This window comes from Nicotiana tomentosiformis, chromosome 9 (assembly GCF_000390325.3).
Source record: "Nicotiana tomentosiformis chromosome 9, ASM39032v3, whole genome shotgun sequence".
Taxonomy (NCBI): domain Eukaryota; kingdom Viridiplantae; phylum Streptophyta; class Magnoliopsida; order Solanales; family Solanaceae; genus Nicotiana; species Nicotiana tomentosiformis.
This window is the reverse complement of record NC_090820.1, coordinates 86,415,292-86,429,246: the sequence shown is the minus strand read 5'-3', so window position 1 is coordinate 86,429,246 and position 13,955 is coordinate 86,415,292. Positions and strand designations below refer to the sequence as shown.

Sequence of the window (13,955 nt, the reverse complement as noted above, 5' to 3'; positions counted from 1 at the left end):
TCTAACATTTTATGAGAGACTTTATTAAGAAAATAGCATGCAAATAAAACAATCTCCCCCCTCCCCCCCCCCCCCACATAATATCAGACAAACCCGAACTCAAAAGTATAGAATTCATCATTTCCTTAAGGGTTATATTTTTTCGTTCGACTACACCATTTTGTTGGGGAGTATAGGGAGTACTAACCTCATGTATAATACCATTTTTCTCACAAAAGGTTTTTAGAGTATTAGTACTATATTTATACCGCTGTCAGACCTAAGTCTCTTGATGTTTTTGTGTAATTAATTTTCTACTTCTGCCTTGTATTTCAAAAACATACTTTCAGCCTCATCTTTTGACTTAAGAAGATATACCTTAGTGTATCTAGAAAAGTCATCTACAAAAGTGACATAGTATTTATTTCTACCCTTACTAATAGTGTTCTTGAAATCTGTTAAGTCTGAATGCACTAGTTCAAGCAATTCTGTCTTTCTACTTGTTATATTCTTAAAAAGTTTTTTGGTATATTTTGCTTCTACACAAATAGGACACTTAAAACAATTATCAACATCAACTACAGAAAATAATTCTATTTTTCTAAGTCTTTTAATAGAAGTAATATTAACATGGCCTAGTCTACCATGTCACAAATCAATAGACTCAGCAATATAAGCAAAATTAAAAGTACTAGCATTATTAGTAATCTCTTGAGCGATGTTCAGTACATATAAACCAACACTAAGGTAATCCTTCCCAACAAAGTCTCCCCCACGAGAAATAATAACTTTATCAGATTCAAAAATAAGTTTAAGACTTGCTTTGTTGAGAAGCGCACCAAAAACTAAGTTTCTACAAAGGGAGGGTACATAAAGAACATTGTTCAAAGCTACCCATGTAGACACACTCGCCATCAACAAATTTCTCAAAGTCGTGAAAGAGCTCCTTGTTGGCGCAAAGGTGCCTTGAAGCACCTGTGTCCAGTATCTAGTCAGTCTTGTTAGCCACCATGTTCGCCTCAACAACCACAACAGTAATGACATCACCACCCTCAGTAAGGTTAGCCTGGACTGGAGCTTTTCCTCCATTCTTTGAGCTTTGTCCTTGTCTCTGGTTGCACTGAAAAGCCTTGTGACTAATTTTTTCGCAGACATAGCAAGGTCCTTTCGACTTTTGAATATGGCCCTCCGACTTATTGAAGTAATTGTGCCTCTTCACATGCCCTTTCTTCTGTTTTCCTTTAAATATGTCTTTCACAAAAGTACTAGAAGATTCCACAAGGTTAGCTTTAGAAGAATTAAGAGAGAGAGAAAGATTTCATCTTATCCTTAAGCGGTTCAGACTCTTCATCTTTGAGACGGTTTGCTTCCTCAGTCCTCATTTGATTGATCAGTTCTTGAAGAGTTAAGTTTTTCTTCTTATGTTTTAGCTGATTCCTGTAATCACTCCAGGAAGGAGGAAACTTTTCTAAGCAGAGAACATTAACCTGAAGAATCTCACACATCTCCATGCCTTCGTTCAAAACATCAACAGTCAAGTTCTCATACTCGTGAATCTGCTCCATGATCGGCTTATCATCGACTATCTGAAACTTGATCCACTTTTCAACCACATACTTCTTTTTTCCCATATTATTTGCACCATATTTCTTCTCCAAATTATCCCATATAACTTTAGCAGATTTATAATTTATAAACAAATCAAAGAGAGGGTTAGTCATATGGTTAAGAAGATGCCCTCCAACAGTTTTATTATCCTTTTCAAATTTTTTCTTAGCAGCATCTTCAACAACAGTCGTATTAACATTAGAACTATAAACAACAACAACAACAATAACAACAACAACAGGTGGTTCGTTAAACAAAATATAATCAACTTCTAAATGTTCAAAGAAAATTAAAAGTTTCTGGGACCAACACTTATAATTGTTTCCATCTAAAGGCTTAAGTTTTGACAGATCAGGAAGTGTTTTGTTCAAAGTGGTAACCATTAGTCAATTTTATATGTACAAGTCACTTTAAGAAAAATGAGTAGATAATATTGACAAGGAATAAGATGGAAACAAGAACAACTTATCGAAAAATAAGTGATTTTGCAAATCGTTAACACTGGTCACTCCCCAAGGTTCCACAGCACCTCCAAACACGTGCGCTCATGGCTAAAAGTTTGGAATATGCACAAAATAATTGCCCAGAATTCGGTCGAAGAAGAAGAGAGATGAATGTGGTTTTTTGTTAAAAACTTCACAAAATAGCTCCTAATACAGATTAGATAAGGTTATAAGACGGAGAATTAAATCAGGGTTATGAAAATAAAAGAGATGTTACAGAATTTAAGTAGCAGTTACAACAAATTAAATTATAGCAGTTACAAAGTAATGAATCAGACGTTACAAAATAATAAAATCAGACGTTACAAAATTCAATTCAAAGAGAATGAATTTGGACATATTCTGGTAAGCATGTATTTGGACACTTTTCTAGTAAGCTCAAAAAATGAAGAAATAAATTTTAGCAAAACTAGATTTGGGGTGGGGGTGGGGGGAGCAAATCGACCCGTTTTGCCTTCAGGATAATTTCTCATGTGCGTGAGACCACTCCCTTTTACTAACTCTTTAAGAACCCAACAAAGAGCAATCTATATATCTATATAATTGAAGGACATAGACATGGTTATGTGGCACTCCTTAAGACAAGAATACATATTTTTCTTTTTTCTCAAATTTTACCCTTTTCCTATATTTAAATTTTTAAAAAGAAAAACTTGAAAAGATGGAAACTATTTAGAAAGGTTGTGTCCTAATCAATACTAACCTCTTCTCTAACCGTTGCCATTTTTCTTTTAAAAAACGTTCCCACCAGCAAATACATATACAAGAAGCAATTTTCCTTCATATAGCATAACAATGTATACATACCAGGTGGCTGGTTTTCCCAGACAGCAGAAGTGAAGGACACGATCCATTGCAATCAGGGTACGTATAAGGATACAGTTCTCACTGCATCCTTTTCAAAGGACTCGATAACTTTTGCTATTCACTCTTTGATGTTTCTGTTATCTTGCTTGGATATAAAATATGAAGATGTGGCCTTGGTGTATATTGTTTTAGGAAGGCTCAACAACCTTCGCTACTCATTACAATTTTTGGTGTTTACAAGGGGATGGAGAAAGATGAAAACTTGAGAAGAAGGGCAGAAGAATCATTAGGGATAAGAATTCAAACAAAACATGCGTCAAACAAATTCCTTGATTGCAGTAAGAAGCCAACAATATTGTAAAATTAGTCCGCCTTTTTATATTTAATGATTGAGGATTACAGTACTGCATGAATTAAAACATCGTCATGACGAAATTGACAAGAAGTATTCATGAATGAGGTATCATAGTACATTGCAACAACGTAACATTGTTAATAGTGATAAGAGTGATGCACATGCAGATGTAGGTGCATATGGATTGTTTGATTATGAACAAACTTTAATTCTTACAACAACAAAAAAAAAACTTTAAATCAACAACAAGGAATAATTTTCTTAATTTTCTCTCAAGATTTTACAGTTTTTTTCAGACTTCAGCAATTTTAGCAAAATATCATATTTCAAAAATGGTCAACTTCTTTTAATTTCTCTATTTCTGATAGAAACCAAATTTTATTTCCTTTTCTTAGGTTGTGTTAGCATCTTCTATTGGAAATATGATTTTCTAGGGGGAGAAATTAGTTATAGTCGCACACACTCATTTAAGTAAGATAGTCGATTATGCATCTTTATTCATTTATGTAAATTAAAAGATCGACATCTTTATTCATTTATGTAAATTAAAAGATCGGTTATTTAGTTTTGAAATTCTATTTACTCTCAAAGAGCCACAAATATACAAAAGCAAAAAGGCCAAATATTTTCCTTTAAGCATGATATATGGCTGCCAATGACATTATTAAGATTTTAATCAACAATACTTTTTAATCATTTGAACCTGATATAATTATGATATTATAAAGAGTCTAAATAACTATTGTAAATAAATCAAATCAGATAATAATGGTGCAAGGGTGAATGATAACACGATTTTATCAGGTATATATTTTTACTATTTAAATTTGTACCTGAATAGTTATTGAAGTATATATTGATGTAGTTCTAATAACATTGTTTTTGTTCCTTTGAGATGAAGAGTATTGCGAGAAAATAAAAAGACGTGAAGAGTACCTCATGAATAATTAATGACGATAGAAGATCACATGATCATTTGGACATTAACGAGTAACAATATTGCATCGAAAGATCAATTTCAAGTACACGGGAATCATTGGTTTCCGATATATATATATATATATATATATATATATATATATATATATATATATATATATATATATGGTAATTAGTCACTTGATTACCTAAGATCTGTGTGAACTGGCATTTTTAAGCTCTAATTCTAACGGAAATACTCATAATTTTGATTTAATAGTTATAAAATCACTTTTTAATGCATATACATGAATATTTTATTCTTTTATCACAACTAATTATACAAGAAGATAAATTTATTTTTTTCAACTGTGCGAAGCGCGGACTAATACACTAGTTCAATATAAAGAGAAGAAAAAACTTTCCACGACTAATGATGGACACTTTGTGTTTCACACAAAAGACAAAGAATAAAAAAATGAAAAGGACCAAAAAAAAATCTTTGACTTTGCATTATTCCACACTATCCACACTAGACATCTCTCGGACCATATCTGCACAAAGCGCAGTGGATAAAACTGAGAGAATATCTTCATGCCGAGAGTCATTAATACCATTTGATACGAAAGTCCTCTTCGCTGACCAGTTTTCTTCTATTGGTTTAGTTTTTTTATGCAACTCTGGTGTCAACGAAGCACCGAGTTTGACAACCTGCACACAAATTAACATTTGTAGTACTAATGGTTAGAGCATTCACATCTGACATATAATGATTAAACCAAGCATCAGCTAACACACAAAATAGATCACCTTGTAACTACGGCGCAGATATTGATCGTCTTCATTCTCGGGCGGGCAAAGGAAAATCCAACGAAGTCTCAGGATGCAACGTAATGTTCTTTACAAAAGCTACTATTTCCTCATTAACACCAAAATCACCTCTCTGCTCTTCTGGTCCCAACTGCAGTAAATTCGAGGCCATTTTCGTAATTTGATAAACATTGATATTATTCGACTCTTCCACTTCCCATTGATTTCAGCAAAGTCACTACGCATACCTCCGATCCCCACCGGGACCGGGTCGGGTTATCATGATTCGGATCCTGTAGATGATCGAATTGGAGTTATCTAGAGGCCTATACGGGTCGGATAGTTGGATAACTGAGAAATGATCAGAGTTTGCATGTCGCCGCCAATGAGCGTTTAACGGTTGCGATTGTAGTTGCAAATGTTAGCTGATGAATTAGAAAGATACGCATAATGGTCGTCGTTGTGTAATACCTGCATGAGCACACCAGAATGGGAAAAAATAGAAAAGAAATTGTATTTATTGCACTCAAAATAGAATGGGTTTGTCTGGTTATTTTGTCGTGGAATTTTTTTTGTTAACAATTCATGGCCTATTTACTTTTGCCATTAGCAGAACTCCATTATAAAAAAAAAAGAAGGTAAATTACACGTGTTCAAATTTTTTGAGATTAAAAGTCCAAATGTATCCATCGTGATTTGACTATAATTTTAAATTTACTCAAGTTGGAACTTTGTCAAAGTTCAAAGATAAGAAGGAATGTTTTTCCAACAGTAGGATAATACTAATTCAAAAGTTTAACTGAGGTCAAATTGTTCAATCTCAAATACTCTTTCCCTTGAATTTATTTGACTTGACACGGAATTTTTTTAAAAAAAAAATATTTAAAAGTTATGACACTAAATAAGCCATAATATTTGTGGGACTATATATAATTCTTTTGAAACTTGTGGTATTAAACATGCCAAAATATTTGTGTGACTAAAAGTTTCTCCTCGAGGTTAGAGTTAAAACTTTAAGTTAAATTATTTCTAAGGTTATTCTTTTTGGAACGGATCAAAAAGAAAATAAGTTCACATAAACTGGAACGGAGGGAGTAGTATATGTAAGATTAAATCGCGAGGCGAGAACAATAATAGTGTACCTGCCAGTAACGCAGCGGAAGAATTATTGAACTCACCATCAAAATAATAGCCCCAAGTCATACTCTAGAAAATTGAGTTCTATCTACAAACTAAATATCCTAGTTTTTTTGTATTTTATGGGAGAATCCAAGAGGAAGTTTTCTGTCACTTGAAGTTGTGTGGAAAGCGTATGCAAACTTTTTCTTTTAAGAAAGAAAAGATACGATTTTCTTCCGAAAAAATAACTTGCCACAGAGATTAGATTTAAACAATATTCTCATAGTTATGCTCGCTAATCAAATATAGTACAGTAAAATTATCGTCTCCACAGGGATTGGATTTAAACAGTATTCTCATAGTTTTTAGCTTGGTTGCTATCCAAGATGATCAACAATTGAGATTTATATGATTTCTAACTAAAATTAACTAAGAATCTAAAATTATTGACTAATGACAACCGCAACAAGGAACAAGCAAAGAAGTTTATCAATGAGAGAAGATAGAGTTTTGATGGTATAGGTGCAAGATAATTGTTCAGAATCTAACTCTAGATAATTCATTTCTAATGTTCAAGTGAGTCTTTCGAATTCACTCAATTATTAATTCAAACATTCAGCAAAAACTCCTCTCTCGATTAAGTCTTAACCTCACAAGATGAACCAATTTAAGCACATGAAGATATGCAAGAATGCATAGTGGATTGGTATTTAGGAAAATCTCTTTCGATTATTCTCCTAACTAGGTTTAATCAATGATTCAACTGGCCTCTTTCGATTACTTAGAAGAATTTATGAACTCAACTAACAATATAGTGCAAGGATATTACACGTTATGCCTCTCTCGATTACATGAACTAGTGAATATAGATGCAATAATTAAATCATCCAAAATGATTCAATACATAAAACTAGAGTTATAATCCACAAACATTCATCAATACACCAAATCCATCAAACCCTAAAAGGAACTACTCCATAGATATGGATCAATTCATAACAAATAAAATTAAAGTATAAGAAAACATAAATTCGATCCAAACTCGGGTCTTGAGTGAGAAAGGAATGATGAAATCCTTGTGTTTGTGTTCTTCCAACTCCTCCTTAGCCTCCTTAGGTCTAAAGTATGTCAAAAGTATAGAACATAACGTTATTTTCATGTATTTATACCAAGTAGGATCGGGCCCAGACGAAACCACCTTCTCCTAGCTAAAATAGGACATTGGCTCTGTAAAAATTACACAAGCGCACTGCATGGGGCGATGCGCCATACAGGGTATTAGTGAGAAAATCAAGAGAGCTCAACATCTGTCAGGCAGCCAAATATACACTGCTGCGGCGTGGTGGGCCTCGCACAGGCATCGCTTTAGTGACGTTTTCTAGAGAATTGGCAAATTTCAATTATGCTAATATTTTTTCTTGTGTAATGATGAATTGGGCAGCCACTTCATGTGCACACGTCACTTGCATGTCTCAATTTGGAGGATTCAATTCCTTAATATCTTATGAGACTTTTGGCTAGCCGCTTCATGGTGAACGTCTTCCAACAAGCCGTGATAGGCCATTTACATGGCCTTGAGCATTTTTCTTTTTTACTTTTTATATACATACACGGTACTCACCCCCGAACTCGGTCCCGTCTTAATTTCTTGGGCTTTTACTCAGATTTCAAAGCTCCAAATAGCTCTACCACATCTACATAACTCGGAATCACTCCTGTAAAGCATAAAACACACAATAAGTGCAAATCATTACCCATTAAAGCTCAACACAAGTAAAGTGCGATGAATTTGAGTGCAATAAGCGACTAAATTACGCAATTATAGCCTACCATCAATGTTTTTGAAAGAAAAATTGGAGGTTTTGTCCAAACTTTCCTAAAGTGAATATTTGAGTTTTGAACATCGATTTGGAGTTGGATTTTAGTGAAATTAGTATGGTTGGACTCATAATTGAATAGATTGTAAAAAATTATAAGTTTTGTCGGGTTCCGAGGTACGGGACTGGGTTTGACTTTTTGCTTGACTTTGAGTATTTGATTAAAGATTAGACCTTTATCGATTGAGTTTGTTGCATTGGGAATTATTTGATATTTTTGAGTTGCTTTTGGCTAGTTTTGAGCCGTTCAGATGTTGTTACGCACGGGATGGCATTTCTAGAGTGTTGCTTGGCTTGCTCAAAATTTGTTTTGGCTTGTTTGAGGTAAGTATCTTATCTAAACTTGATTGAGGTACTAGTTTCCTAGATTATTTGTGATAGATACGTGCTATGGGGCACATATGTGAGGGATTTGAGCCCAGGTGCTAGTATCAGGGTATTTATCCATGCATGGGGTAGTGCTTAGGCTATGATAAGCTTAGAGTTGATTGTTAAGCTTTAAGCTATAATGTTTCTCATATTTGTATTATTGTTGTGAACTATTTGAGCCATGTATGAGGTTACAAAGGAGCTAATTCTCTGAATAAACTTGGTAATTGCTATTTATGTGATAAATTGCCGATTTGAGCTATGATAGTACAAATTGCACATGCCTACACTTTAGCATGTTATTATATCGGTCAAGGAGCATGAAATCTGAGGTTTATCCATCATATACATGTGTTATTGTATACTTGCTTCTATGTGATATTATTTGGACTGGATGCCTGTGACCACGCTGAGCGGATTATGTTGTTATGCTTGTGACTGTGCTGGGCGGATTATAATATTATGATCGTGACCACGTCGGGCGGATTGTGATATTAATATGCGAGTTGTCCGTGCGATTATTAGCATGTGATTTTTTCGTGCAGATACAGATATTGATATTATAGCACTTGATTTGTTCGTGCAGAACGTGAGTTATCCGTGCAGTTGATATTATTAGCACGTGAGTTTCCCATGCATTACGTGAGTTGTCCTTGCAGCATGTGGATACAGATCCATCCCCCTAGGGTCAGTCTCTCATGTTTCTCTCTTGATGGTGTACACGTATATTGTGAGAAACCGATGGGTTTCTGGTTGATGTGAGCTCTGGGAGAGCTGGTTACAATTATTAAACCGGGTTGCACGCCGCAACATGCCTTATTAGCTTATGGTTATTGGATCGGGTTGCACGCCACAACGTACTGATATTTGGTTATTGCATTTCATCTTTACTTGCAATTTCCTTGATTGTTTACCTGATTTACTTGCATTTCTTCTTCATATGCTGGATTGTTGACTAAGTAGAACACCTTAAAATAAAGATTTGTGAGCATCAAAGCAGTTTTACCTGAGATTTCCTGATTTGATCACATATCTATTCTATATTTGTTATAATTATGAACTGTACAGGTGATGGTGAGTATCATTTATAGTTCTTGCTTCTTGTACCTTGCTGAGGTTAGTTTGGATACTTGTTGGGTACATGGGATTGATTGTACTCATAATATACTTCTGCACCTTGCATGCAGATTTTGGAGTTGTTGTTGTTGTGTATGGCGGGAGCTGGCATTGAAGATGTACATGCGTTTCGGTTATAGTTTCCTCTTATTCTTGGTAGCTTTAGATTCACAAATCTCTTTATATAAATTTCGAACGTATGATTTATTTATTTCATACCAGCTTTGTAAATTCTAAGTCTTAGAAGCTCATGACTTGTACTACCAGTCCTTGGGGAGTTGTATAAATATTCACTTATTTCACTTTTGAGTCTTAATTTTATTATTAAATTGTATTTACTGTTATTTGGCTTACCTAGCGGGTTAGGTTAGGTGCCATCATGACTAGTTGGATTTGGAGTCATGGCAAGTTGGTATAGAGCTCTAGGTTCATAGGTTCTACGAGTCATGATCAAATATCTAGTCGAGTCTCTTGGATCGGTATGGTGACGTCCATATCTATCTTCGAGAGGCTGCAGGGCATTTAGGATAAACTTCCTATCTTTCTTTCCTTATCGTGCGACATTGATTGAACTTGAAATGTATCTCTTTGAATTATTTCCACTCACTCGTATGCATATGTGTGCGCTCAGTATCAACTGTGCATCGACGGTTTGTATTCCATGAATGGGGTGCGAGATGTGTTTTATGTGTTGTGGGTTTGGGCTAGTTTGGAGGACTTGAGTCCGGGTTTTGACCATAGCTTGGGCTCGGTGATTTCATTTATGAGAGTATGTGCTTTTGGATTTCTATGTCCGATAGTGTCCCTAGAAGTAGGATTTATGGCTCGGTGAGTGGTTGGATAGCTATATGATGAGTATGATGTGGCTCCGGGGTGTGCTCAGATGGTTTTGATATGACAGGAAGATTTTTCTTGGGATGTGAAAGGACTATGAATGCTCGATTTCTGTGGATATGTTATACAGTCTTGAGTTTTGAGGAATTCTTTCATCTTGTTCATTTGTAGAACGAAGTAGATTCTCATGTCTTGTTGACGAGTTTAGACTTGGGAAGATTTAGTGAAAGCATAGTGGTTATGGCTAGGGTTGGGCATAGAGAAATTCCAGTTTGAGGCTAAGAAGGTGGGATATCTCCTTCGGGATGTTCTGAGGTTGTGTGATTCTTATGAAGATTATGTGAAGAGTTTCTTTATATCAGTGGGTTATGTGTGTCGTAATTTGGGTGTAAATTGCTTGAGTAAATTTGGCTTGACTGTCACGGGGATGAATGCGCTCTTAGCAGATGATTAGAGGTATTTTATGGTTTGTGTGGCATGAGTTAATGAAGAATTTAGTTGAATCTCAATGCGAGAGTATAGCAGTAATAAAGTATGGGTATTGTGAGTTATCCGATATTTTGTTCTATGGCTTTAAGCCAAGTGGGGGAGTCTGTTATTGACGATTTGATTACATGGTTATGTGTTGTATTGGTTTCGGTCTGAGACATGCTTGTGGATCATTAATGACTTGCAAAGGTTGATTTTGAGGATGACTAGAGTAAGGAAATTTCTGGTTGCAGGATATATTATACTTTACGGGTAAGTGAAAATCATAGGATGAATTGGGTTTATTATTCATGATGGATGTAGTGTGCATGGAGTAAGGATTTACTCGGTTGCGTTAAGGCGGGGGTTACTTCTTTGGGTATTGGTATATGAAAGAGGCATAGGTCATTCGGCTCGTATTGGTAGTGCATCGAGGTTTGGATAGGGTAGATGAATCTTAAGAAGGTTCTGACGAGTTCAAGATTTATATGTGGCATTTGAGATTTTTTTGGATTTGTATATGGCTAAGATCTAAGATTTGCATCGGATGGTATCGTGACTCACGATATTTATATATTAGTAAAGATACTACATTTTAGTATCGGAAGGGTAAAGGAAACAGTTTCAAATTCACATAAGGACACTTTAGAGTGAGTATCTCAGATGTGGTATTTTGAGTGCTTAAAAGGGAATACAATGGCTTTTGGGTTTTAGGGCTATGTAGTTTCATGCTAGGATCTCATGTGGCGAGTTTTGGTTGATGATCATGGTATTATGGCAAGTAGAAGTATTAACTTGAAGGCAATTCAGAAGAAACTCAGAGAAAATAAGATAGCTTGGTGGCAGATCGGTTCAACATGGTAATGGGTATAATCAGTTCTTTGGGTTCTTATGATGTGGTGAGTCTCTACATGTATTTTGTTGAAATACTCTTGGGTTTGGCGACCTGTGTGACTTGGTTGAGTTAGAGGTGTTGCACCCTATTTTGCACTAGTCAAAACAAGATTCAACTTGTGATTTCTCTGTTGTTGATGAAAGAGAGTCATCACCTAATATTTAAAGGTATACTAGGGTATCTATTTAATTACTAAAGGTATTCTTTATTAGTCTGCTAACCGGTGAGATTATGGATAAGGGTTCTTGTTCTTCTAAGGGGAAGGTGTTAGGCACTCCTTAAAATATACCCGAGGTAGCTCCATAGGACTAGATTTAAGACTAATTATTTGTACTATGCCTTAACTAGTGTTTAAAAGAGTGCAGCCTACTTTATTTTAAAGCATAATACCTATAAAAAAAGGGAATGTGGTTTAAAGAAGAATCTTAGGTAAATAATGTTAGTATATATATGCTTGAAAAGAGCTTTGAAAGATAGGATGCTTGTATAAAAAAAAAAAAGGTGTAAAAGAGAAGCTAAGTTAAAGCACTTTGTTTCCTAAAACATGAAAGTTCATATTACTATAATGAGGGGTAAATGAACCCAAGATGTACCTTTGTTTAGATAGTAGACTGGAAGAAAACTGTTTGAAAGCCTTTGTTTTGGGGAAGCAACACTTTAATTTTAGAGGGGAGTCGATTCCCTTTTTAGAAAAGTTAAACTCATGAATTAGTTCTGGTTTTCCTTTTGAAAAGAGGGACTGCCATCTTTGTTATGCCTTTGGGCTTAAAAAAATCTTTAAGAAAAGAGTTAGCAAAGCATAATGAATTAATAACAATTCATGACTAGCGGATGTGGAATTAATTACTAACTAATGCCTCTTTTAATCCTAAGTTCTTTAAGGCTTGCCTAAGTCACTTTTATATGAATTAAAAGATAAATCAAAGCATTCAATCCAATATATACTTGTCATATACATATGATATAAAACAACAAAAACATAGTGAAGGATAACGACATAGTACAATTGTAGAATAACGAAAGCAGTAAATAAAGAAGCGAAGGGAAAGAAATAACTCTGGTGTTTGGGCCTCAAAGAGGAAGGCCCAGCAGTAATAGGGACGAGCAACAGCTGACTCTGAACCTTCTAAAACATGGCAAGGCTGGACTTGGGCCTGAGTTCTTAAAGAATTCAGCTGGCCCAAATCGTTGTACATGTTCAAAAAAGAAGAGAGAAGGTCATTAGAAAAATAGTACTATATGCATGCCTATATATGAAATTTGCAAGCAAAGAATAAAGGAAAAGATCACTGACAGTATTTAAATACTAAAGAAGTCATACTAATGTGGAGGTTATATATAATAAATGATCTACATTGAACACCTTTAGTTGTCATTAAACACCAAACCCAAAGAGAATAATAATTGTCAATAAATTGAGGGCCAAGGAGAGAATTCTACTCAAGGTCTATGCTCCCATTGATTCTCCCGACACTTCAAAGTTCCCAAGGGTCTCAAGTGCTAGGGCAATGCTTGTGCCGGGGAGATTAGCCTAACCTAGAGTTAAACTCTATTCCCAAATATCTCTAACCACTAACAACTCATTCTTCCCTATAGGTTTGAATGTCAATGGGGCTATTTCAATGTAAACCACTACTATGATATTTCCTACCACATAAGCATACTCCTTCTTAACAGAATGGCCTAGGAAAACACATAGAAACAATCCCCATTTATTATAACAATACTTTCAGCTCTAGGTGATTGATTAACATACTAGACAGACATGAAGCTCAAATTCCAAATACATACATAGGCAGGAACATCAGACTGATTTTGCTAAAGAAACATACAATTTGAATCAAACATCTCAGAAATAGATAAATAGCACATAGTTTAGAGTTACAATAGCTTTTGGATACAGATGTTGAAGCCTCAACACTGATCACAGATTAGTTTAACACCAGACATTATCATGAGCATACAAATATGTTAATAACACTACTTGAATCCTTTGAGATCTTTAGTAAAGGTTCAGACAATGACATATGCAAGTTATTGTACTCAATCAGTAATAATAAAAGGTTTCTCCAATACCAGATTCAATCCAGATTAACAGGGGAGAGAGATGACTGAGTACAATTTCAAAACAGTGTTTAAAAGTATGAAGTCATGAGGGATAAACAAAGATTCATGCCAAACTTCCACACATACAGAGACTTCAATCAAAGTTATGACCTCACAAGATAGGATGAGTCTCAAACATTACAAAATCATATATCATTAAGGGGTTTAAGAACATGAGAAACATCATACTA

At 34.9% G+C, this 13,955-nt stretch overlaps 1 protein-coding gene across 1 annotated transcript; it reads right to left on the bottom strand.

Annotated features, from left to right (window-relative positions):
- Positions 1-967: 967 nt before the first annotated feature.
- Positions 968-1,970, bottom strand: LOC104105771 (uncharacterized). The gene is made up of 2 exons (XM_009614157.1): positions 1,324-1,970; positions 968-1,244 (listed from the first exon to the last, which is right to left on the bottom strand). Exons 1-2 carry the CDS (start codon positions 1,968-1,970, stop codon positions 968-970), a joined length of 924 nt encoding a protein of 307 aa, XP_009612452.1.
- Positions 1,971-13,955: the final 11,985 nt, after the last annotated feature.